The sequence below is a fragment of the Anoplolepis gracilipes genome, chromosome 16 (genome assembly GCF_047496725.1).
Source record: "Anoplolepis gracilipes chromosome 16, ASM4749672v1, whole genome shotgun sequence".
In the NCBI taxonomy this organism is placed as follows: Eukaryota; Metazoa; Arthropoda; class Insecta; order Hymenoptera; family Formicidae; genus Anoplolepis; species Anoplolepis gracilipes.
Genome location: NC_132985.1, coordinates 920,685 through 945,016, shown reverse-complemented (window position 1 = coordinate 945,016; position 24,332 = coordinate 920,685). Strand labels below are relative to the sequence as shown.

The following is a 24,332-nucleotide window of genomic DNA, read 5'->3' as shown; positions in this document are numbered from 1 at the left end:
TTTTATTAAACACGTATTCTATTCATAGTGCAACATTCTTTTTTAACATTGCACTTAACATCGGTTTTTTAATTAGAGTTCTGGATAGTACCTTTGTAAAAGAGGATAAAATCAATATTACAAACCAAATCAATTTTTCATATAACATCTTGCGAAAGCCTATATATACAATATCATTTAAATGTCAAAAAATTAATCATAGCTACTAATGACTAAAACCTATAAGAACAGTGTAAAAATTATAAGAATGGAACTCCTTTACGAATTTCGATTTTAGTATAACGTTTTTTTTTTCTTTTTGTTTTCACTGGCGGAAAAGGTGGAAAATCCATCATGGCTAGCCTGATCCGGATCAGGGTTATGCCGGACTTCTACTGGCTAAAAACCATCCCTTAATGACAGAAAATGTATTGACTGTCATCCAAAATGTTCCCCCGTGCCATGAGAACATCTCTTCCGAAGTAAAATTTCTCTTCCGCTTAAAATTCTTTTTATAAACTAAATAATTGAATTCAAAATTCATGATTTAACCGAATACATTACATATTTTCTATAGAAAAATCTATAATAAACACATACATACCCATATATATACGTATATATATATATATATATATATATAAAGAAAAAAATATTTTTGTGATAAATAAATATTAAAATGTATTTAATAAATTAATGTTTTTAAAAATAGTGATAGAATAAAGTAATAGAATATTTATTCTTTCCTGTCTCTTTTTCTAATAGAAAAAAAACAAACACTATACATGTGTAATATATTGTAATTATGTAGGAATAATTAAATAGTTACGACAAGAGAGAGAAAAAAATGTATTTTTTATAATATGACAAATTTCTATAATAGCAATAAAATAAATTGTATTGAAAATTGTATTAAACCAACCGGTTCATGTCTGTGTTATATCAAATAACTATTTTACCACCAAAAGTGGATGTGAACATACGTAGTTCTGGTCGGGTGTAAATTGGATGTATATTATGCTAGTGTACAACGTGAAAAAAGCTTTGTATAAAAAATGATACTGTAGTCTTTCTCAGGTTTCTCTCTGATTTTATTTTATATATATTATTCTGTAAAAAATTTCTTTATGGTAAGTGATTGGCAAATGATAATTATCAATCAACGGTAATAAGTAAATTATTATTTAAATAGATAGATAGATAATATAAAGATATTATCGATTGCATTTGCGAAAATTTACTCTTGAAAATAAAAAATCGAAAGAATATTCAAATAAGAGATGTTGTAAGTAAAAATATTATAAATTTAATAAAAGCTATTATTTTCCTGTTTTGTCTTTATTACAAGCAAAATTATAATTCACTCTTGATAATATTTTCTTGAAAGTCTCGAAAAGTTATTGTTACTTATTTTCTTCGATGCCTGGCTAATTGTAAGCCTGATGAGCATTAACTCTTTCTCTGTGAACAATTATATCATTATATAATTTTTTATTTTTTTCAAAAAATATAAATTTACTTTGTTAATGTATATGGATTATATATATGCATTTTACTTCGATTTGCTTACATATTGTTAAGTATATAGAATAGTTATAGTTAAGTATATAGAAATATTAATTTGTTTTAATTTCATTAAAAGATCAAATTTAAGTGCTCTGTTCTCATTACATTTATTTCTCTCAAAAATAATTTTAATTTTTTATAATTTCCATACAATTTTATAATGTTAATTTTACTTTTTCAAAATTTTCTGAAGATAAATTTTACTGTTAATTAATCAATTGTAAGTATACAAATATATACTATTGTGGTAAAAATATATTAGTATTTTAAAAATATTTTAGGAGACAAATATATATATATTAAATGTGACACTTTTAAAAGATATAATTTATTCATCACATGAATACAACATCGTGCGTGCATAATATATGTAGTCATGTATTTTTTTTTTAATTTACAACATTTATCGCAACGATTAATTCACGCAAAGTTTCAATTGTTGTGGCAAATACAGATATTTCTTTGTACGCATCGTATCGCGCAGAATACAGTGATAACGTTGCAACAATTCAATGTCTTGGAGAGAGATAAAAAAAGAGAAAAATAAATATATATTTGTATTACAGTAACTATATATGTATATAATACTATACATACGTATGTTGTGGATAGAGGATGTAAATTCATTGATCAACAATGAGTCGAAAATATATATAATCTCTGAAATTTTAAAAATAAAATATATCTCTCTCATTTTCTTGTATATCCTTATTGCGCTATGTGACGGGCAGCTAACAGCTTGACATTATGTAAATATACTATTTGTACATTTTTGCTTACATATCTTTACGTATAATGCGATATATAGAGCACTCGATAATTATATGTACATATATCTTTACCGATATACGAGTGCGAATACCTCATATATCAGAATATCAAATGATATTAAATCATTATCAACATGATTTTTATTTGTACTAGTAGAAGTTTGATATATGTATATCTAATTTATATATTGATTAATTTTAATTAGATATCTTGTATACGATCTGTTATTATTTATGTATATTAAAACAGAAAATCTTTAAAAGCTGTCGAATATATATATTTGATTGTCAAATAATCGTCCTAAAATAAAAGTATCTATTATAAAGTACAGAAAATGCATAAACTATACCGATGTAGATAATAATAAAAAATTTTATGCACACATACAGATAATTGATAAAGTTTTCATCTATTTCCCATTTTAATCTCGATTAATAATTTAATTTCTCTTGGTAGAATGTTAAAGGAATTTGCTTTCTACACGTGCATTTAAACAGGTGCCATATTAGCGATATTATTCAAATTGTTTTCAACAAGAACTATTTTATCCACACTATTAGTAGATCATATACATATTTTGTAACAATTTTAAACAAGCGCGATCTGTCAAATAAATTCCTTTACATATACATATATGCATATATATATATATATATATATATATATATATATATATATATATATACATTATTCTCGAATAAATCATAATGCATATCATGCACATATCATTGTACTTTCAAAATATTATTATATTTATATTTTATGCAGCACATGCATTACAAATACGCTATCTACTAAAGCCAAATCTTAAACGTATATCGTCGCATTGTATGTGCTAAGCATCATTCGTAATGAAAATTATTACAAGCTCTGCTATTCTGATGCGAGTATCTACGTAAACCCTACATTGAGAATATAAAACGTACGCATATATCACGCACAAAAGTTTCTTTGTATATTCTTGTTTCATGTATTTTCGTTAAAATCACAAGTCGGCAAATTTTTTATTTTGACGCTTAAGTGAATTCACGAATATGTAGAGTAAGAGTTTGCACAAGACTTAATTTTCAGCGATTGCATCAGAGAATGCAATTATTTGGTTCTAGAATAAGGACACGTGACGAACGCTACATTATACGCCGAAAAAAACAATTACGAGATTAATACTTGCACGATTCTCTCGAAAGATAAATATACAAGTATAGAGAAAGAGAGAGAAAGAGAAAGAGAGAGAGAAAGAGAGAGAGAGAGAGAGAGAGAGAGAGAGAGAGAGAGAGAGAGAGAGAGAAGATTAAGAGAAAAAGAATTAAATCTAAATATTTTTGTGGTCACACAAACCTTAAATTTTAGCGAATTTTTTTCTTTAACGTTACGTGCAACATTATAACGCGCGACTCAGATTAATTTTCCTGCTGCGAGTCGTTTGTTCATCGTTGCAAAATTATGTTTTGAGGTAGACAGGTATATTCTCCAATAGCTTTTTATAGCTTCGCGAGTAATGCTAAACCGAAGGATAGACACTTTCACCGACGCAAATATCGCATTATTTTTAAAATCCTATACCTTAGTAGACCACAAATACAATTCATCTGTGAAACTCTTTAAAAAAATCTCTGAAATTTGATTTACTTCTCGATCCAAGAGCTATAATTGAAAATTATATTTACTAAACAGTTCATATATCGCGCAGTTACATTAAAAAAAATTAGGCAAAAACGAAACGTCGAAATACAATATTCGCGGCTATTAATCTGTAACTCACAATATCTAAAACATCGAAAATGTCAAACAAGTAATCAAATATCACTATTTGTTGTTTGCTAATAATCCTAATAAACATTTAGTTGTGTGTGCTGAAATCCATGATAATTAAAATATATATACGAAAACTGTGCATGTATTAGGTTCGAGTAGCATATCAAATGTAAATTTTGCACGTCATTAGTTTCCAATTTAGTCATGTGTTTCTGCATATCTTTCGTAAAAATAATATTTTAGTCCGTTAGTTAGCGCTTGTATATCTACGTTCTAAAAAATTTTATATATGTATATCAGTTCTAATTTATCTTGGATACTATACATTAATGTATTACGCAACGCAATATTTTAACATTACTATAAGATACTACTGTAACAATACCATACCATTGTAAAAAACGGATATCGCTTTTACATTTTTAGATGTTTCCAAACATCTAAAATATACCTTACCTTACCTTTGCACTTTGCCTTTGTACCTATTTCTCACCTGAGTTGGAAAACATTCAAAACACAAACATGATTTCCGAACAAAAAGAAAAAGTGTGTTCCTATATTCTCCATCATATCTATTATGACCACATCCGAATTATTTATATTAAAAAAAATTGCGTGCAAATCTTAAATAAATAACTACGAGGACATACGTAGCACACAAACGTTACTATGTAAGAACCATAATAATGTACACAATCAAATTTTTTATACATGATCCAATAAATATATATATATAAATATATATATATATATATATATATATATATATATATATATACAAGATTCTCGTTTCTCTCGTCGTGCAACGATAAAATTATATCATAATATACAATACTGTGTTACTCTTAATCATCAACACCTACTACTTTCCACATGATCAGTAAATCCAATTTCCAATGACCGCCGCATTACTTGACGCGGTATTTTATATAATCAATTTCGCGATTTATACGAGAGGCGGGTCTTTTTGTTGGTCCATCTCTTCAACGGTTATGTAAAGACCTTCCTCTTCGTACGTCGATTCGTGCTTTGCCAACACTTTCAGCAATGGACGCAGTTTCATCCACCATTGATACGTCGGAATACGATGTCTAGCAAATTTTTATTATAACGTTACGCAAGAAATTAAAATGACTTGTTGTTTGAAAACTCGAAATAGAATACATACTCGAAATCCGTAACTTCAATAAGTTCCGCGAATGGCGTATATCTATACTGGCGTCTGATAATACCAAGCATCACCGCACTGTCAACAGCTGTAGTGACCGTTTTGCCATCGGGGCTAGTGCATTTTCTCAGCTGATCGCTAAACCATTCAACTGCCTTAGCGCCCATCTTCGTTCCCAAGTTACGATCAAAGGGAGTCGGCGAGCCACCTTGTTGCATGTGACCTGTAAAAAAAATTTAGAAAGATATTTAATAATAAAATATTTAATTTTGTATTATAAATGATAAAAATTAGAAAATCGATTAAATAAAATAAAAAGGAAACACATACCGAGTATATTGCTTCTACAACTGAATAAACCTTTTCCTTCCTCACTAAAAAGTCTAAATATAAACTCCGTATTGTAATTTCCGTTGGCGTTCTCGTTCCTGATAATAAGGCCTCTCTCGACACCCTCTGACATTTTCGCTGCCATGGCGATAACATCATGATTCAAATCTTTAATATTAAACTTCTCTTCGTAGATATAAGCCGCATCTGCACCGCCAGCTAGACCGGCAACGGTTGCCAAATATCCGCAAAAACCACCCATCGTCTCGATTATGAATACACGGCGTTTAGTACCTTGCGCCGATTGTCGAATGCGATCGCAGATCTGTCAGAAAATAAGACAATATTAATAGTATTGTTATAATTAAGTGTTAAGTCTCTAAGTTTCAGATTTACAAGCATATTGCAGAACTCACTTCTGTAATTTCATTCAAAGCTGTATCACAACCCAATGAAAATTCAGTGCCTGGCACATTGTTGCTAATAGTTGCAGGAATCATAGCAATAGGAATCCTGAACTCTTCGTATTTATCTCTCGCTTTGAAAAATGTGAGACAAGTTTGATAACCCTGGGAATAAAAAATATACGCTTTATCGACACTGATTTCTTGATTCAGCTGAATGGTACAACATTTGCTAGAATTACCTCGAATCCACCTATAATAAGCAGTGCCTGTATTTCAAATTCTTTTAATTTTTGAGCAATTGCGGGTAATTGATCTTCCTGAGGCGGTGTCCGCTTCGTTCCTAACTTTGCGCCACCCTCCGCGACCCAACCGGCGACAGCTGGCCAATCCATCAATTTTAATCTCCCAGCCAAAAGACCTAACACTCCATCACAGATACCATATACCTAGAATAAATCATAACATATATATATTGAGAACATAAAAGTAGATAGAATTATGAATTCATCGATATATGTATTATACCTTATCACCTCGATAGATACAATTCCTAACGAAAGAACGAACCGCTGCATTCATACCACAGGATGGTGATCCTATATGCATGACTGCTACTGTATAATGATCCTGTAACAAAAACCGTAAATTATCAACTAGATGAAAATCGATATGCAATGCATCATGCAGCGTGCACGAAAAACTAAAACTGCTTTTAATATATGTACATGACATTGCATGTTAAATAGAGTATAATGCTGTCGCTGCATCTGCCTATGGGAGCGATTATAAAATGATGGTAAATGATACATCTCTAATACAAAGCATACATTCTCTATGCCAAAGGAAGATTGTGCGTTAACTCACTTGTCCACATAAAGTGTATTGCTAAGGAATGGAAAAAGGTGTGTTAGGGAGATTGCGGTCACATTGGCAACATTATATATATTTGCGATTTTTATAGGCTCTTAACTGATTTACCTTTGATAATGCGCGGCCATTAATGTCCTGAAGCAGTATCAAATAGGATCAAATAGTATATGTAATAATTTATTTATTATTATTCATTATTTTATATGTTAAAGACCCAACATTTTCTTTTAGACACAATTAATACATCTCTATCTCTATCTAATGTTTAAGACATTATAATGCTACATTAATACTTCTTGCATAACACATAGTTTTTGGTTCATCAAACTTCATATAAATTTGAAGACAAATGAAAAATTATCGTACCTTGATTGCATTATGATCTAAATCCGGAGCTTTCAAACGGGTCAGCATTTTGTAAGTTTCCAAGTTACGTTCAAAACCCCTACACAGAAAAAAAATGTAAGTAGATTTATACACATTTATCGATACATATTTCATATTTCTCTACACTGGTACATGTGACATGTTATTTTGAGAAACTCACTTTCCTCGAAGTTGGACAGCAAGATCCCAATTTTTATTGGCCATAGCTTGCGCTACACCTTTCGTACGACGAACACATTCCATGAGTGGTAATCTTACAGCTTGGTTACCATCCAATGTAACAACGCACGCTTCTGTGTCGGGTGTTGCCTCCACTAAAGCCATCACAGCTTCAGCTCCCATCCGGCATCCCTGTAACGCACAAATTTATTTAGAGAAAATATATCTCCTTTAAAAATGTATGTCATGACACTTTATGTAAGTATATATATTTCAGATAATATTAAAAATTCTAAATTTAAAAACTTTACCAAAACTCTATCAAAGGCTGAAGGATTTCCGCCTCTTTGTACATGGCCCAGAACGGTAATTCTTGTATCCTGCTGTAATTTTTCTACGACTACTTTATGGACCTTTTCAGCTGTGATTGGATCGCCATTTCTGTCAACCGCACCTTCAGCAACGATAATAATATTAAGTCGTTGACCAGTGAGTCTCTCCTGAAAAGAAAATTGTATATGAAAATCCTTTCCGCGATTTTGTTTTCATATGTGTAAAAGCATAAGCATTATAAAAAAATTGAAGATTAAAGACTATAGCATAATACGCAGATGCAGTGGATGATGATATACTAATGATACAAAAAAAAATATATATATAACTCTGAAAATTCTTGTCTTAATTTTTTGATTTATATATTATTTCTTTTTATGTAAGCATATTTAATAATACATAGTGCTGCATACCCATAAAAATGTTATAAGTTTAGTACAGCATGCAATTAATTAACTTCACAGAATAATATCATTATTTTTCTTATATTAAATGTTCTAAAGAAAGAATATTAAAAATTATTTATAATCAAAAGTAAGTAAATAAAAAATAAGCAATTAAAATATAGTTGTAACTGAGCTTGCAATTATTTAAAGAAACAGAGTATAAATTACAAAAAGCAAATGTGCTGTTAACTTTGCAGGTTGATTAAGAGTCAAGAGATATAAATAAATATACTTGTCTTAACAAATTAAAAAAAAAAAAAATAAATTGTCGAACCTGCAATAATTTTTTGCACAGCTTGTTGGGCCACTCCTGCTCGGGTGGCCATTCTGGGATGAAAACATAATCAGCCTCACAACATATAGCTGCCACCAGAGCCAGATAACTGTAATGGTATATTGTAAACCTAACTAAAATTCTATCTCAATACAATATTTAAAAATATCATGTAAAACAATGCTATAACCGTCGTTAATCAATCATAAGATCACATATTTATGAATTTGTGAAACTGTGCTCGCCTGAGATATAAATATAGTAATTGAATATACTTGCAATAAATTTTTGAATAATCTAATAAGTGCTAATGATAAGAATGCTAATGAGAAAACTTTACATGTACAAAAATGTAATCTGGCTGTAATCACGGGTATCTCGAAGAAATAATATTGCATTTTAAAATACAAAAATAAATGTGGTGAATTTTTTGACAAATCTGTATAATTTCGGATATACATTGAATGATATTAAAGTAACGACTGGTTGAGAAACGTGCCTGTCGCACAGCTTGACAAAGCTCCTCGATCCAGTCACCACTTGTTGGAGATTCGGGAATAAATGAATAGGTGGCTCCTGTAGACATACTTGACGCTAATGTCAGATACCTGAAAGACTCTGTCATCTAATTATCTTCAGTACTAATCGAAGACGAATATATTCTCTCTATTATTTAGCTATATATATTTATAGGTGTATATTAATTAATGCGCGCCAATAAAGTGTGAGTAAATTTCTCGTTCGTATTCCTCTTCATGTCGTTATTCAGAAGAGGAATATACATTTAGAATGTATTCTACGATCGAGTATTAATTCAGAACACTGAGCAGTCTAAAAACTGACATATACATTTAAAAAATCACTCTTTATGTTTGATCGAGTTAGTAAAAATTAGCAATGCAATCTAAAAATTTTATAAAATTTCGAAAAGTCTATTATTAGACGTGCCTGTTCCAATTTTCTACATAATTTTTCAGGCCAATCGACGGGAGGCGCACATTCTGGGAAGAAAACATAGTCAGCCTCCGCAGCTAAAGCGCCCACGATAGCCAGATACCTAGCCGAAAGTAGCCCATTTATCTATTACATTGGTTTCGGTGCGTGATAACGATACACTAGTATTAACTTTATACTGCAAATTTGTCCTTGAAATATATCGCGAATAATTTCTTTACATTTTCGGAAATTAATGTGTGCCCAATAGTATATAAAATTATTTAATATTAATAAAATTATTCTCCCAATAACAAAATCGAGATGCACTTACCCACAATGACGACCCATAACTTCCATTATAAATACTCTCTGATGAGAGTAAGCTGTGCTAACTATAGCGTCTATACTTTCAATGATGCGATGCAATGCTGAATCAGTACCAATCGTCATGTCCGTGCCGCAGAAATCGTTATCGATGGAACCTACTAGTCCGACAATGTGTAGTTGTTTACATTTTTCGCTCTGCTCGGTAGTTATATCTCCTACAAATAAAAAGAAACGTTGACTTTCGAATACATGTGTGATACAACATATAACATATAAACAATTTTTTTTCTATTTACCAGACGCGACGAGTTCCTTTAGAAGTTCAGGCCATTCTTCTCTGAAGAGATTAGCACCTGTGAGAGAACCGTCTCCGCCAATCACCACTAGATTGGTTATACCTAGATTAACTAAGTTCTTGGCAGCTTTTCGCCGACCAGCGCGTTCTCTGAAATCTTGACTGCGAGCGGAGCCTATGACTGTACCGCCCTAAAAAAAAAGATGCAATATATCAATAACGTGCATACACGAGTAGCATGATGCAACATTCTACAATATATATCTATACCTTGTGGATGATGCAAGACACGGCCGACCATGTAGCTTCTTCGATGTTTTTTCCACCGTTCACCATACCTTGGTAGCCTTCTCTGATGAAGTATACCCTGCAGCCAAGATAAATACCCATCCTTACAACCGCTCGTACAGCAGCATTCATTCCTATAAACAATAAAATTTATATAATTAGAATAATTATGTATATTTCAAAATACAATTTATTTGATTATCCGAAGATACCTTGAGAGTCGCCACCGCTAGTAAAAACGGCGATGCTCTTGCCCTTATGACTCCCAGGTTTTATAAATTTTTGAGCTGGTGCCTCTTCACCCATGGCTGTATCGCAGTATTCCTTATAATAATAATTTCTCTGTAATAAGAAAAAAAATTAATAAAAAGATCAATATTTTTGAGAAATTGGGTCTCCATTTTTTTCTCAGATACATAATAATGTAACACAATTTCTCCGCTTGATTAGCATTTCTTTTACATTGAACAGAGATAAAAGTACAAGAAGATTAACAAATTATAAAGAGAAATAAAGAGTCTCGCAACTTTTTGTCTCATAAGCTGTGGAAAACGCAGGCTTCTGGCATATTCTTCCTCGAGCGTGTCAAATTTTATCTCAAACGAAGAGCCAGTTGGTAAAAGTTCAAATGATTCATAATTGCTCTTCCAGAACATCTACTCAATATTGAATTTTTCAATAAATTTATTTTACATAAATATTTAATAAAAAAAAAGGAAACAGAAAAAAATTATATGTAACGTTACATTAACAGGCATAAGCTTGCCTTAGGAAATAACGAAGAAAGTTTTAAGTTTTGCACACTAATTTTGTTCATTTTATCAGCGTCGACTTTCTTCAATACTTCAACAGCGATAGATTTTTCTGAAGGATCTCTGGATATAGTGCATCTCATCGAAGATATAGTTTTAATAGAATCGATCAAACTTTCCTGGGTATCTACTTTTTGCATTTCTGTGTTTTTATGTGCATTCAAAACATCATCGCTATTATTTCCCACGCTTTCCGAATAATTATTATCGGTGCAACGACACAAAATGCCTCTGTAATCCTCAGACATTTTTTTCTCCACCAGACAAATTCACTAGCTATTAGAATAATTTTTACATCAATTAATCTAAATTTTAACCTGATTTCAATAAAATCAGAATATATATATCACAGCTGTTCCAAATTCATTTCATTATAAAAGAAAACAATGAAGTACACTACAAAATATTTGTTTATCAATTATTTTTTTAAATAAATCGTTATTCAATGAATTAATTTCTTTACAAATTTATTACTCCCTATCACATTCTCCCTAATCTTTTGGAATAATAAAATAATGATGCAATGAAAAAAAGATAAAAGTATATTTCATTTCAATCGGAGATTGCAAATTTAAGACATTCACAGGTCAAATTTACGCAAATTCTATTAAAAACAAAAACACGCGAGATAACATATAATGCGAAAAAAAATTATTGAAGCCTCTTACACATACAGGGTGTCCCCAATTTAAATGGCAAAACTTTGGGAGCGTGTAGGGGACCGAAAAACTAAGATGAAAAACTTTTTAGAGATTTGCTCGTTTTTGCTCCATTTTGGAGAAAACCGCAAAAAAAAAGAAAGAGACAAAACAAGTTTTGCCATTTAAATTGGGGACACCCTGTATAGTCTTTCTAGCCGTTGCGACACGCGAGTCTTCGTGTCTTAAAATTAAATAACATGTGTGCGGACAATATATCTGGCCGCGTTTCAAAAAATGCGAGGAAGCGTCAACAACTCACACTTTGGCTTTATAATACATGCAGCGAATAGTAAAGTTACTGCTAGTTTCGCCGTCGAATCGCAAAAATCTATTTTTCCGCGCCGACACGTCGGGTCGTCTCGTGACGAGATATGTTCCAATTTATGTTCAACGATATGCAAAGCATCTGAACCGTAACTTTCCACGGCCTCGCCGCAAGAAAATTCGCGTCGCGTGATCAAACGTGAAACTGAGAGAGCAAATCTCGATATATATTCCTTTAAATTTTCATTTAAATTTCCATCTGCGAGAGCTGAGCGTGATAAAGCATGCAACGTGCGCGCGAAAGATGCAATTGCAGTTGCATCCTCTCGCGCGCGCGAAAGATGCAATTGTCGCGACAATTACGTCTTTATACTCTCATACTCCGCATGTGAACAATACAATAATTGATCACAATTAGTTTTCTTTTTTTATATAACTCTTTTGTTAAGTGACATAAGGAAACCTTGAATGAGATGAAGGAATCGATCGTTAAACCATAGCTGCGATCTGTATATAATAATTTAGATCTGTGTCACTTGTGTAACCATTATTGCTCGTCGAATCAAAAGTCCGTGCTATTTACATAACGTCACGTGAATCGCTAGATTCTCTCAATCGAACGGCTGTAATTGTTTCGCGAGACGCAGCGCAAGAAAAGGACTCTAGATTCTTAGGTTAACCTAAACGCACCTCTTCAATCTATCTAAAGGAGATCGTTAAGTGAATGTCATCTGCAACTAGACGAAAATATCAAATATGACGTGAATCAATTTCTAAGTAACACTGTCGCAAACGCCGACTTTAACAGATCAATTGACAGTCTCGTGCAGATGACAGTGGACAGACAGGCGACAATGGGCGTCGCGCGCTCGACGATTGATCGATGAGTGCGATCGACGACAGATAGCTCGAGACTCACCAGAAAAAAACGTGACTGACAATCGCAACGACGACGACGACGACGACGACGACGACAACGACGACGACGACGACGACGACGACGACAACGACGACGACGACGACGACGACGACGATACTCCTCCGCTGCCGATCAACGCCGACGTTCCTCTAACGAACGTCAGTTGCCGCTACCACGACGTTCGGCCGACTGAAGGTGACCTTTGGGCTAGCTCACTCGCTACTCGCTACCCCCCTCACGCGTCATTATCACCCGCCGTTCGAGGCCAATCGCGCGATTCAAAGTCGTTCGACCGAGATATCGATATATCGCGCGGAAGATTCGAAAGATGGAACATTAACAGAGTGTCCGAAAGAGACTTGTTAGAGTTAAATTTCAGAGACAGAAGTAAACGATAAAATTCTATTGGTTTAAAATTAAAATTCTAGGGAGGTATTTTTCTAAATTTTATATACTACTTTATTTCACCTGTTGAACCTTCCATTGAGAATCATAAATAAATTGCCAGATAAATGATGAAGATCCTTGTCGTTTCATCGAAGAATCCATAGTATTTTGAGCTTGAAAAACTGCATACAATGATAGCTTCGATATATGAAAATCTGTTTGCTTCAAGCTATATTTATATCGATTCTACATCTGAAATAAATACAGATTGAACATTTTATATAAAATACGCATTTTAAATACATACAATCGATAAACTATTATGATAATAAGACAGAATGCAATGTTACCGGCAAATTTTAACTGCTGAATATAATGAAAAACAATTAAAATACAAAATAAAAAACAATAAAAATTTATCTGTCTTATACGATAAAGTTGATCGATCTCCTATTTTTTATTTTGTTGTCAATCTTTTATTCATTTGAGAAAAAAGACTTGGTGATATAATACGGAAATAAAAAAAATTCAATTTCAAAGATGAGTTTACTCGAATATACAATATACATTGAATATATATATATGTATATATTATTGTATATCAAATATATATATATTTCAAAAGTGTTTATTCACAATCTTTCAAAATGATCATTTTCTCTCGTTTATATCATTACTAAAAATAACTTCTTCTTTTAATAACTTACGATTGCTCGATAATATGATCCTCGACAAGCACAGGAAAGTTCTTTCGCAGCACAGTTTACAATAATTTTTATTTTAGCTGGTCGTCTACGTTCTTCTTCGAAGAGTTTCGTGTGGCAAAACGGAATGTACAGCAGTTTGTGCGTCTCGAGACTTGCCTTTTAAATAATAGATTATTTGAAAAATTTTCACTTCTTTCTTGAAAAATCCTTTTCTCTTAGGAAACATTCGACAAGAATGTCCGAAAAACTACAAAAACGAAAAGCTTAAAGCCTTCAAGAACTATGCTAAATCAACATAAAGAAAAAATACAAAAGAAGATATTCAGCCACTCAGGTATTGTATACCTTCCACGACTTGGTCGATAGCCGACTGTGAGAATAACAATGCAATATGCTCGTCGGCGAAAAATATCATTCGACTCTGACGTATTCTGAGCAAAGTCTAATGGACAAGGATCATTGCTTTGTCATAAAGATTTATAAACGCCGTAAATATACTTTATTTATAATTTATTAAACAAATAGGAAATGTTTGCTATTTCTCTCTCTTAATTTTGCAAGAGATTAAAAAACTCAGTTTAATGAATTATATTTTCTTACGCAATAAACATCAGTGTTTTTATTTTTACGACGCAAAGTGATGGTGTAACACAACGCAATGAATAAAGACTATAAAGTTATTTAATATCGAGAAAAGTAATTTGTTAGAATCAGTTTTAATATTTTCGAGATTAAGGATAATCTTTCGATAAATAGAAATATCTTGCAAATGTTATATATTTTTGATTTAATATTCAGAAAAATAGTATCGGATAAATTCTCCGAAAAATTTATATAAATGTTAAATAAAGACACGTGCGCGTGTGTGCGAGATGATTCTAAAAAAATTATATTTCTTCTATTTCTACACCGATGCAGCGATTGATGCAGGTGAAATGATTGCACCGTTTCATCGCTTTTATAGCTTTATTTACAAATACCACCCCGCCAAATCAGCGTCATCTTTTTTTGTTTGTTAATCCATTTAACGTGTAATATATTCGATTGAAACGGCATTGATCTATATCGATTGAGGAAGGGGTAGGGAAGTGGGTGAAGGGCGAAGATCAGATCGACAGCTAAAAACAGGCTACAATTGTAGAAGAGCAAAACCGAGAAAAACCTTTGTTCTAGCGAGAAGTTTACACGGCGACAAAATCGAAGGCCATTGTAGCGATTTTATATTCGAGAGAGAAAAAAACAATTACTCAATTTACAGATTATTTAATCGGAAGAATTGAGCAATCACAATGTTTAATTACTATTTTAGAAGAATCAACATTTTGGTTTGACGAAAACTAAAAGCGGATCGATGCAATATGTCATCTCATATGCATCACGTAATGTTCTGAAGATAATTTTGTAAAGATAAAATATCATTAAAGAGATATCGAGTAAAAAAGTGACTTATTAATAACATAAACTTTGATTAAATTATATTAATCCGCAATTATATCACAAATCATATTTATATAAACCAATTTGCTTTTTTTTATCTCCATTCTAATTTTTTCTTAAGCCGAATAAAAAAATCTTTAATTGGTAGTAATTCCAGTAAGAATAGAGATAATTCACGTGACGGAGAACAGGCAAATTTCTAGGAATAAAATCGTATATAATTCCGGGTCTCTGAAGTAGGTAATCCCTTCGGATTTTGTCGCCGGTATCCTTAGGAATGTCGTTTCTACGCGGGAACTCGTCTACCGTACGAAAATGGTATTCTACACCTAACGCGAAGATTCTCAACCTCGTTCCTGAACGCGGCAAGTTTCGCTTTCTCAAACGAAAATCTCTCTATCGAATTTGACTCGCTCCTTCGGACCTCGATTGATTCCAATGAGCGACTACCTGGGTTGTCGCAGGTTGAGACTCGCCGGATCTATACGTCTCTATCTAGGTCTCGATAAGAGGCTGTACGAGCGGTTGCGATTCGCGCAAGTATCGGTGAGAACAACGCTCGTTCGGACAATTTTTTTTTTTTTTCATAAATTTTTGTTCCATCTTCCTCGCTTTCGCACACGCGTGACACTTCTCGCGTCTCGTCGCTCGCATTAAGTAGTAGTTCGGCTACTCTCGTTAGCAAAAACCGTATTTCGTATCGGCTACACGTATAAATTGTGCAAAAAATTTAGCATGATTAATCGTATAGGTAGGCCTTTCTTGTCGGAAAAGGCACGCGTACATATACATATATATACCTCGCGTCGCGTATTTACCGTGTGTCTCTCGTAGTGTATGCATATATATATGTATGTATGTATACATAATGCATAAATCGTGTATACAAATACATGTGTAGATATACCATCGACAAGAAAAATGGGGGTAAAAGAGTGAAAGGGTAAGGATAGGGGGAGAGGGGTGAAGGAGATTGAAGGAGCAAGGGATATACATCTAGTACAATGATACCTATAATAATAGCGATCGAAATAAATATCCTCTTGCATTTTAAATACATGAAAAAGTCTCTGACTCCTGCTTGCACTTTCACTCTGCCGATATTGCTAAACTTATATCAAACAATACAACGTCCTTACGCGAATATTTTTTCCATCGAGCTTTATCTCCAACTCCTTCTCTTTCTGTCTTTTCTTTATGTCGCGGCGCGACTGCAACTTTTGTCATCGCCCAAGTTGTCGTGAGAGGATCACAACTGGTCAAGCTAATTGTTAATAAAGTTATAAAAGATTGAGTCTACAAAATTTTATTTGAGATATCAGAGATAATTGATATTAAATAAAACGAAGAAGAGAAAGGGAAAGAAGAAAGAGAAAAGAGAGAAAAGAGAGAAAAAGAGAGAAAAAGAGAGAGAATGACAGACTGATTATTTCATAAAAGAAATCAAAACAAGTGTATCTAAATTTTTATAAAATTAAACTAATCTAAAAAGCAAAACTGTCGGAACATTTAAACGTAATACGTTCTTTTCAAAAATGTTCCTATAAAATTCATCTAAAGTATTAATTATATGACATCTATACATATATGACGTTTAGTGTATATGTATATATAAAAGTCAACGCGAGTAATTATCTTATAAATAATGTTATCAGAATGTTATGTTCCAAATATACTCGGAAGATCATTCGATTTTCCGCGAATTTTGTTATCTTCATAAAAAGCGTGAAACGCTGACTTGTCACAAAGTGTCGCGAATCGTAGATCCTGAACTCGAAGTAGTGGTCATTCCAATCCAATGAGAAATCTTGTTGATAAAGACACATTGCAGAAATCCGCTACGATTCGCGATAAAGTCCGCGCATTATGCAAATATGTAATCTCGTCTTCTGTTCTACGACTTCTGTCCGTTGTGAATCGTGAAACACATTGTCACCATGCGCAAACACCTCCTTTGAGAAACAATGGCATTATCGTCGCAAAGCAAGATACAACCGTGTGGGTTATGGTTTTTTTTTTTCTCAGACATTTTATCAGAATTTATTATTATTTCGTGTAAACGTTTATAATAATTATAATTTACAATTACGATGGGCTGATGATAAATACAAATAGAACAACGTAATTTAGGACCGAGGGTGGGGAGGAAGGGTAGAATAGAAGGAAAAGGGGAGAGAATGGATGACTGGAGGAAAACAGTCGCACATATGTGGATAAATGGATTTAATGAATGCGACTTTACGTGCAAAGGATCAAAGGACAAAAGTCGCATGAATTCGTGTGACTGAACACGTCATACTGGAATGAAGAGACACGTCGCCGTGGCTTTCCTCGCGATCGTCGACGTACGCGTTCGCACATACGAATTACTCTCAAAACGCGTGATTCGAGATAGATTAAAAAAAAAAAAAAAAAATAAAAAAAAAAAATAAAAATAAAAAGAAAAAGAGGAGGAGAGAGACCCGGGTGGTAAAGACTGCGGGAAGAGGAATTTATGCGTTAAGGTGCTCATAACGATGATTTCAACGACGATGAAGACGATGATGATAATGATGAAGAGGATGATAATGCAGATGATGATGATGATGATGTCTCTTCTGACCGAATAAAGTCACTGCTAAGATTATTAAAAAAACATAACGTTTATTTTTAGAAAATTCATAATATCCAGAAAAATGAAAAGAACACAAGATGTTAACGTTTGGTTTGCTAAATCGGAGGTGGTGAGCGATTGGAGCATGGATCGATATTAGATTGGGGAAAACAAAGATCCAAAAGAAAAGAGCGAAAGGAAGAATGGAAAGAGAAGGATGTTATATTCAAAGAAGGTCCGCGAGATCGATCAACAATGTTATTCTTTGATGCATCGTGACGGTTTTCGCATCCTTTTGCCACTTTAATCACACATGCACACACGCCCGGTCCCACGCCTAAATAAGCCCTTGTTAAACTTTCATCTCGAAACATTCTGGAAAAAGGTAGAGGTAAGATCAAGGGAAAGGGGATGGAAAAAGGATGATATTCGTCTGCATTTTTATCGTTCAACTTTTCTCCTTCACAACGCTAAGAATCGAGACGGAATAAAGCACGAGATACAGAAAACGTATAAAAAATAAATATAAGTAACAACAGAATTATGTAGATTTAATTTCGAATCGATCGTAATGGGATCCAGTAAACATAAAATTATTCCGTTCCGCATTATATTTAATTTCTTGTCGTCTGTATCTTGATCTTTATTTTATCTTTCGTCTAGATTCTAAGACTCCCGTCGGAATAAAATAGATTCGACTTTCACTGCAATTGAAAAGCGACAACGATAAATTACAATACTTTAATTACACACGCTACATTCTCGCTCTCGTTTGAGGGAAGGAGGCGAAGAGATAGGAGAAGTCGCCGTTTGGTTTGGATGTTGTCACTACTCATGATTTATCTGATTCTTTCTTGTTTTTCCTTTCTGTGTTTCTATTTCTTCGCAACGCATCGAATGACATTTCCGGCGATTTTTGGAGTCTTGTTGCGACAGAGACACCGATTATACATCGAGAAATATCAACACGACAATAGGAAAACATTTACCCATTCACGTGTAATTAGCGACTAACTTGTTAAAACTGTCTCCCATAGCGATATTACATAAGCGTGATGTACGTGTACGTTTGAATGTGTGTGTGGGTATATATATATGATGTCAGCACGTATATACATATACTTAATTATACATATATATACGAGAAGAGCGAGAATATTTAGCTTCTCGTTTCCTATTTTCTCTTTTTTTTTCTCTCTCTTTCTTCGCGTCGGATGACGAACGCGACACGGAGAGTGTATTTGAATAGTCTTTGACCTCCCGTTAAAGTCTCTTACAGTCTTCTCTTATAACGTGAATAATATATCTTTTACATCCGTTTAGTAACGATAGAAATACATCACGCTTCAGATACTATCTGCGTGATATAATACGTGATACACGTCGAACGAAGCTTTGCATCTTCACTTCATATATATATATATCTAAGATGTGAAGGCAATTAATTCAATTATGTTCGATGATTTTATTCTATACATACATTGTTTCGCGCCCGGTCAATCTTAGCCAGTTGATACAATTTGCATATGCAAATAGACATGCGCAAACAACTTCTTTCGAGGTGTACACCTTGACGGAGAGACCAGGTGCCGCGAGCTTCGGATCTCGATATTCTAAGTGATGAAATTTCTCGAGAAGCAATTCGTAACACTGCAATTTTCTCGCGAACCCTTGGAAATGAACATTGCACAGGACGAAAGTAAATATGCGATTATTTATATTCGTGTGTATGTGTGCGTACAATTTGTTCTCTCTCCATTCTTCTCGATCACGATACGAGTTTACTAAGTGTGTGATAAATATATTCTGTGGTGTGTATATATTATAATCTCTCTCGTGTATAAAAGAGAGAGACAGAGAGAGAAAGAGACAGAGACGAGAGATAATGGAATAGAAAGAGCGAGAGGAAGTCGAAAGATTCAGACGCCAGGGTCGGGATATATACGATCTAACGTGTATAATCTACGCTCGACGATGACAATAGCAAACTGAACGGCTCATGTCTTATCCTTCTTCTTCCGCATCTCATTCCACGATCACACGAAATTTAAGAAGCGTATGTGAACGATCGCGATCACGAGCAGAATGACGACCAGAAACGTGCTCTCCTCTTTTTGCGCGTTGCAATAAAAATAATTATTTATACGCTACTGACGATCTTGATTGGTTCGTCTCTGCGTCTAAATTATTGATAGAATTGTAACGTGAGGAGGAAAAATTAAGGATAGATTTGAAGACTGTTGGGCTTTAATAAATTCATCGGTAAACGCCAGTTTTTTCACAAACTGTGACGAGAGGAAAAAAGGAATCTATGAGTGAGAAGAGATATATATCAAATTGCATGTAAATTAGATGGAAAATTATGTGGTGGTTATGTTGCGGAGAGGAGAAAAGAAAAAGAATAAAAAAGATAAAAACAGCGTAAAAATCAAATCACCATTGATGTCGTTTTGGAACTTAATAACTTAATGTATTTGTTTTTTTTTTTACTCTCCTTTCTCCTCCTGCGTTCTTCCCTTCGTATAATAATATTCGTACTTGCTAGACAATGTGAAATTTAATTTAAATGACAACTGGATATAATGTAGTAGATTCATACGTGCTTTTCATTTTCTCGTTCTCTTCGCTTCTTCTCGTACCTCCGCGTTATTTCTTTTTGCCTGTATTTTGTGTTTTCTTTTTCTTTCTAACGTTACATTCTTTTTTTAATGATAAGTAGCGAACAGATTCTGGGAATAATGATAGTATGTTGTTGTCCTCTGCATTCCATGTCTCGTCGCAACGTCGTGATTCATCTTTTAGTACTATATCACTTTTTTTGCTACTCATGAAGCTGAATAATCTAGCGCATACTTTTCTTCTGTAATGTGCGTTACTGATGATCACCCGAGGGATCGCGTAATGACGAGACAGGGTATGCGAAGAAGGGGGAGATGTGTGTGAGTGTATGTCTCCTCCTGTCCTTTCCTCTGTTCATCCACAATTCCTGTTCCTCCATACAAATGGGTTAAACAAGAATTTCGTTTTGTTTGAGAAACTTCGTACTAGAGAAAAACTAAATGATCTACAAGTCTCGATCATTCCTTTTCGCCGATGATTGCTTCTCTTCGCGTGTTTTTTTTACTTAATAACACATTTCACAATTGGCAATTATTTTGTATCCATTCTGATCGACAGAGCTTCACCAATTCCGTGTCTAGGTTCAAACAAACTTTAGAAGTATCTTTTCCTTATCATCTACGAGAAGAACACAATCGAGCTTAAATAGATGATTCGAGTGTTCTCTACGTTCGAGTTTTTCGAACCGGGCGTAGCAGCTGTGGCGGTGGCATCGGCAGCAGTGTGCGGTCGTAGGACAAAGAGAGAGAGAGAGAGAGAGAGAGAGAGGGGGGGGGAGAAGAGAGAGAGAGGGAGAAAGAGAAAGAGAGAAAAAGAGAAAGAGAGAAGAAAGAGAGAGAAAGAAAAAAAGAGAAAGAGAGAGTGGAAAAGTACCAATTTGTTTTTTAAAGAGAAATTTAAGAAAGAGGGAGGCCTGCGGTTAGAAGGAAGGAAGGAAAAGAAGGAAACGAGGTACGCGCGAGGGACGAGAGGATATGGTGGACATGGGTGGATGGATCCGGGTGGATGGACATATGGGTGAGCACTTCAGGGGGACGGGGGGACGATAGAGAATAGGATGTTCTTATTAGGTTTAGAAAGGACTTAAGCTTAGGAAGGTTAGTTGTCGCCGCCCTCCTGTGGCTCGTCCCCGTCGCCCTGTGTATCACTGGTCCACAGAGTGAGGTTGTCACGCAGCAACTGCATGATCAGCGTGGAATCTTTGTAGCTGTCCTCGTTAAGTGTGTCCAGCTCCGCGATCGCATCGTCGAACGCCTGTAAAGGTAAAATAAATATGTATTGGATATTTTTCAATATTTGCTTATTAATTTTCTTTATATTATCAATTTTATTTTTTAATACTAATTATATTTCATTTTTAAATCTAATAATTTACAATAAAAAAATTATATCATTTAGAAATATATTTAGATATATCAACTATCTTAATTATTATTAATAATTAATAATAAAGATAAACTTTCAAATATTATATATATATATATATATATATATATATATATATATATATTAATATTACAATTGCAAAAATTGTAAAAAAAAAAGTACAAGCATTCTATACTTATCCAAGTAAAATTGTTATTTAATAAATGTTAAAATACAAGAGTGATGTGTATGGGATGGTTAGTGCGGCACCAGTGGAGACATCAGTTTACATCATTATGTATTAATAAAGAATTTTAAAAAAGCAGATTAAAAAAAAATCAAACATTAAATAGCACATCATTCATACAAAAATTAATCAACACTACTAGAATTAAATCAAACGAACTATTAAAGGATAAATGGGATAAATTCACTGTCACACGCCAAGAATTAATACACGAGAAAAGTATCGACTTTAATTAATAAGGCTGCTGATCTCTTCCAATTTAATATATATTGCATATTAATAAATATTTACCAACTTATAAATATACACCAAAAAAATATAAATATTTATTTCTCTAACATTCGATTTAACAGAAAAATATAATTTATTGTACTTTATCCTCTTTTTATTGCTCAAGTTACAAAAGTTAATTTTTAGCAGAAATGTTTTAAAGAAAATGCATAGTCCTAATTCTCCCCCGTGTTTTTTATCAGCAATCTTATCGCGTACGCGGTTCGACGACGAGCGCGTTAATGTGTATGTAAGAACGAATTTATTAGAAAAAAAACTTTCCGCGTTGAAGCGCAAATGCAAATTTTTCACAATCCTCCCTCTAACCTGCTTGGCCAGGTGACAGGCTCTAGCCGGGGAATTAATAATTTCGTAATAAAAAACGGAGAAGTTGAGGGCAAGGCCGAGCCTGATCGGGTGCGTAGGTTGCATTTTCGCCTTCGCAATGTCAAACGCCTCCTGGTACGCCTTCTGCGAATCCTCGACTACCGCTGCAAAATGCAAATCAGCCTCTATTCAGATTACACCTTCCACGACCTCATTTTCTACGCCATGACTATCGTAATAAATCGTTGTCGTCGGAAAAAAGGAACGAGAGAGGGAAGGCGTGGAAGGGAAAAAAAAACGAACGAAAACTGAATAAAAGGAGAGAAAAACGCGAGCGTGTTTCAACAATTCTCCTCGCGTCTGTCCTACAAAGACCGCGTGCTGTTTTGCTCGAAACATCATCGACCTTGAACGAATCGTGTCCATAAATCGTCACTAATCTTTCACGATGTGACCGACCGCGTGTACTTCTGTCTTGAGTTATTGTGCGCATTAATCAATAATTAATGCAAATATTAAAACTTTGAATAAAAGCGTTATTTCTCACGATTATTGACTTGCATATACTACCGGATGTTCAAATGTAAATTGTTCAGTTACTTACTGCACATAGTAGTTACTAAAATAATCTTGTGCAATTTGATAAGTTTATTTTCTCTCGCGTGTTTCTTTATTTAATAATTTTCATTTTCATAATTTAAAACTAATAATGCCCTTCACAATTATGCTGTACCATTAATAAAGACACTTTTTAAATATGTACGTGCGCGTAATTCTTAAAAGATCTCAAAAACTGTAAAGAATTTTATAACATTCATAAAACTATTTACGTTATTATGTTTTATAAATTATTAAAAAATTATTTCCAAGTCCGTTTGCGTATATCAATTTGTTACATATCAGATTTTTATCTCTAATCCAATATTTGCAAGTAGATTTCAGTTTAACATCAATGATTTCAAGACTATTATTGCGACAGTTTTCGATAATATGTTTCGAACTAGTGAATTAGAAAAAATCGATCTTTATAGAACAGAGATAGGTAGGTAGGCAGGTAGGTAGGTAGGTAGGTAGATAGATAGGAATGCAACTCAACAAATCGCTCGCGTAATGTTTCTGTCACCACTGTGCACCATCACCACCATCACCATTATTGTTGAGAGCTTCTCTCTATAGAAATGCTAGAAAAAATAACGATTAGTCCACTGGACGTGTACCTGTTTGGCCAGTTGACAGGCCTTGTCTGGTGAGTTGAGGATCTCGTAATAGAAGACAGAGAAGTTGAGGGCGAGACCTAGCCTGATCGGATGAGTAGGCTGCATCTTTGACTTGCTGATTTCGAACGCGTCTTGATATGCCTTCTGGCTGTCGTCTACCACGGCTGGATATTATG

General features: G+C 33.7%; 2 protein-coding genes across 9 annotated transcripts in view; both read right to left on the bottom strand.

Annotated features, from left to right (window-relative positions):
• Positions 1-1,854: 1,854 nt before the first annotated feature.
• On the bottom strand, positions 1,855-14,458 carry Pfk (ATP-dependent 6-phosphofructokinase). 5 transcript variants are annotated; one of them, XM_072908138.1, is made up of 18 exons: positions 14,082-14,458; positions 13,456-13,626; positions 10,504-10,633; positions 10,274-10,425; positions 10,005-10,194; positions 9,713-9,923; positions 9,394-9,502; positions 7,704-7,892; positions 7,394-7,584; positions 7,213-7,291; positions 6,955-6,981; positions 6,841-6,861; positions 6,502-6,603; positions 6,216-6,422; positions 5,986-6,138; positions 5,570-5,894; positions 5,240-5,462; positions 1,855-5,162 (listed from the first exon to the last, which is right to left on the bottom strand). In XM_072908138.1, the coding sequence occupies exons 2-18, from the start codon at positions 13,534-13,536 to the stop codon at positions 5,018-5,020; spliced, it is 2,535 nt and encodes an 844-aa protein (XP_072764239.1). In that variant the 5' UTR covers positions 13,537-13,626; positions 14,082-14,458; the 3' UTR covers positions 1,855-5,017. The 5 variants fall into 5 exon arrangements, with proteins under 5 accessions (XP_072764239.1, XP_072764238.1, XP_072764240.1 ...); XM_072908137.1 differs by lacking the exon at positions 9,394-9,502 and adding an exon at positions 8,446-8,554 and having other exon boundaries at positions 14,082-14,456; XM_072908139.1 differs by lacking the exons at positions 6,841-6,861; positions 9,394-9,502 and adding an exon at positions 8,446-8,554 and having other exon boundaries at positions 14,082-14,454.
• Positions 14,459-17,527: 3,069 nt separating this feature from the next.
• The window catches only part of 14-3-3zeta (tyrosine 3-monooxygenase/tryptophan 5-monooxygenase activation protein zeta), a 45,934-nt gene continuing 39,129 nt past the window's right edge, over positions 17,528-24,332 (bottom strand). For 3 of the 4 annotated variants that reach the window (XM_072908148.1, XM_072908150.1, XM_072908149.1), the window contains 2 exons: positions 24,157-24,320; positions 17,528-21,984 (listed from right to left, as the gene is read on the bottom strand). In XM_072908148.1, coding sequence (XP_072764249.1) covers positions 21,829-21,984; positions 24,157-24,320 — 320 coding nt within the window. In that variant the 3' untranslated portion in view covers positions 17,528-21,828. Of the gene's footprint in view, positions 21,985-22,939; positions 23,104-24,156; positions 24,321-24,332 lie in introns of all 4 variants that reach the window. The other variant, XM_072908151.1, reaches the window with a different exon arrangement.

What these genes read in the sequence shown, in the direction of transcription:
- Pfk (XM_072908138.1), bottom strand. Translation starts at nt 13,536, where the DNA reads ATGGATTCTTCGATGAAACGACAAGGATCTTCATCATTTATCTGGCAA. An exon ending in GCTGTCCAACTTCGAGGAAA is followed by an intron (nt 7,292 to 7,393) that starts GTGAGTTTCTCA and finishes TTTTCTGTGTAG; the next exon opens with GGGTTTTGAACGTAACTTGG. An exon ending in AATACACTTTATGTGGACAA is followed by an intron (nt 6,604 to 6,840) that starts GTGAGTTAACGC and finishes TTTTTGTTACAG; the next exon opens with GATCATTATACAGTAGCAGT.